General features: G+C 42.3%; 1 protein-coding gene across 1 annotated transcript; it reads right to left on the bottom strand.

The window, feature by feature from the left end:
• Positions 1 to 1,556: 1,556 nt before the first annotated feature.
• On the bottom strand, positions 1,557 to 2,396 carry LOC138883680 (uncharacterized). Its single transcript, XM_070164380.1, has one exon. It carries the CDS (start codon positions 2,394 to 2,396, stop codon positions 1,557 to 1,559), a length of 840 nt encoding a protein of 279 aa, XP_070020481.1.
• Positions 2,397 to 2,624: the final 228 nt, after the last annotated feature.

Here is a 2,624-nt window from a genome sequence, read left to right as displayed (position 1 = left end):
GGCACGCCCTTCGTCTCAAGTCATCTCCAGAGCACCTCTCTAGGAATCTTATCATACGTTTTCTCCAAGTCAATAAACACCATGTGCAGATCCTTTTTCTTATCCCCGTACTATTCCACCAACCTCTTAATAAGGTGGATAGCTTCCGTAATGGAACGGCCCGGCATGAACCCAAACTGATTGTCGGATATAGACATCGTCTTCCTCACCCTCACCTCCACCACCCTCTCCTAGACTTTCATGGTATGGCTAAGTAACTTGATACCCTTATAATTGTTACAACACTGAATATCACCTTTGTTCTTTTACAACGGAAAGGTACCACTGTACTCGACCTCCGGTATCCTCTTTGTCCTAAAAATTACATTGAACTATAGGTGTTAAATAGGTGGGCCGGGCCGGGTTACTATTTTTTGGACCCGTACGGGTTACGGTCCGGGACGGTTACAGGTTGGGGCTTAACGGGTTTAACGGGTTTGGGTTCATCCGGGTAAAAATTGAACAGTAAGGGTTACGGGTTAAGGGGGTCGGGCCGGGCCGGGCGGGGTTTAGTGTATTTTTTAATTTTTTTTGTATTTTGTATAACTATTATAAGTTATATTAATACTTTTTATTAATTTAAAGATTACAAGTTATATTAATACAAAAGTATTAATATAAATTGCAAGTGCTACATTTATTTCAAAATTCAAAATTAAAGTTTGCATTTAAAAAGTAAATTAACAAAAAATAGTAAAACTAAATTTTCATGCATAATAAATTAACAATACTTTAAATTAATCTAACAAACTAAAATATTAAGCATAAAATACAAATACGTCTAATAATTTTAAAATAACACAAATTGTCTTAAAATCTTAAATACTAATTTCTGGAGGACGCTGAAGACAATACTTTATATGCTTCCTTAAACTGCCTGTGCCAGACTCTGAACAAAAATTTAAGACTTGACCACAGTTCTTGCACTTTACTTTCTGACCTTCTTCATTTTCTTCTACCACCTCAAAGTGTTGCCAAACATATGAGTGCACTCTAGAAGTACGAGGCATGATTTAAATTGAATTGAGAATTGAGAATTTGAGATTGAGACTTAAAATCTTGAAAATTGGAGAATGAGAGAATGAGAGAAATTGATATTGAGAAATGAGAGTTGAGTGAAGAAATGAAGAAGAGGGGGGTATATTTATAGTTTTAGAGAAGGTTAATTTTGTAAATTGAAAAAAGGTTAAATTTTAAAGAAAAAAGAGGCTATTAATGCAATTAACCCGTTGGGCAACGGATCCCTGCCAGGTCTGACCATTGCCAACGGTTAGTGGGCCCCACTTAATTCAAAAAATTAAAAAAAAAAACAAAAAAGAAGGTTGTATCGGGCCGGGCCGGTTTAACCGGTACACGGTACTGTTTACGTGGACCGGGTCTAACCAGTCCGGTTAATCCTTACCAAAATTTAAACGGACCAACCCCTTCTACCCCTCCTACCCAGCCCCACTCGGCCCCTTATGTACCGGGCCGGTCCGGTTCTGGTTTTAACCGGTCTTAGTCGGTCCTGTTACCGGTCAACCCAGCCCGTTAGACACCTTTACATTGAACAACCCAGTCAGCCATTCTAATCCTGCTCTACCCACACACTTCCAAAACTTAACCGGAATTTCATCTGGCCCGGTCGCTCTACCTCTACTCATCTTACGCAACGCCCCCACGATCTCCTCCACCTTAATGCGCCTGCAATACCTAAAATCTCGGGGACTCTTCGAATGCCCCAAGTCCCCTAGCGCTATATCCCGGTCCCCCTCCTCATTCAGAAGACCGTAAAAGTACGTTCGCCATCTCTGCTTAATCTGGGACTCTCCCATCAATACTCTATCATCCTCGTCTTTGATGCACTTTACTTGGTCCAGATCCTGGGCCTTCCTCTCCCTCTCTTTAGCCATCCAAAACAACTTCCTTTCCCCGCCTTTCTCCCCTAATTCCTTGTATAAACGGCTAAATGCTGCATTCTTAGCCTCCGTGACCGCCAGTTTTGCCTCCTTCCTAGCCACTTCGTAACTCTCTCTATTCGTACTCCTCTCATCCTCGCTTGTGCTCCCTGCTAACTTCGCGCACGCTACCTTCTTCGCCTCCACTTTACCTTGGACTGTGTCATTCCACCACCAGTTTCCTTGGTGCCTGCCAGAAAAACTCTTTGATACACCTAGCACCTCCCTCGCCGCCTCCCTCACATAGTTCGCCGTCATCGACCACATAGTGCTCGCGTCTCCACTACTCTTCCAAGCTCCCATAGCGGATAACCTCCCCTCCAACTCCCGGGCTTTATCCTTGGTTAAAGCTCCCCATCTAATCCTCGGTCGGCCACGAGCATACCTCTTCTTCCTCTTCATCATAATGCCGATGTCCATCACTAAGAGTCTATGCTGAGTCACGAGAGTCTCTCCCGGGATAACCTTGCAATCCTTGCACAACCCTCTATCACACCTTTTGAAGGATATACTTATAACATATATATCAAGCAACGTTATTAGCAAGAGACATACATTTGTTGCTTCTTCTCAACAAGATTTGAAATGGACCTTGAAAAATTTGAGCTACAAAGGTAGATATATCTCTTAACACTAAAGCAAAACGTG

The sequence above is a fragment of the Nicotiana sylvestris genome, chromosome 12 (genome assembly GCF_000393655.2).
Source record: "Nicotiana sylvestris chromosome 12, ASM39365v2, whole genome shotgun sequence".
NCBI lineage: Eukaryota > Viridiplantae > Streptophyta > Magnoliopsida > Solanales > Solanaceae > Nicotiana > Nicotiana sylvestris.
Note: the sequence above shows the minus strand (reverse complement) of the source record. Positions and strands in the feature narration are given on the sequence as shown.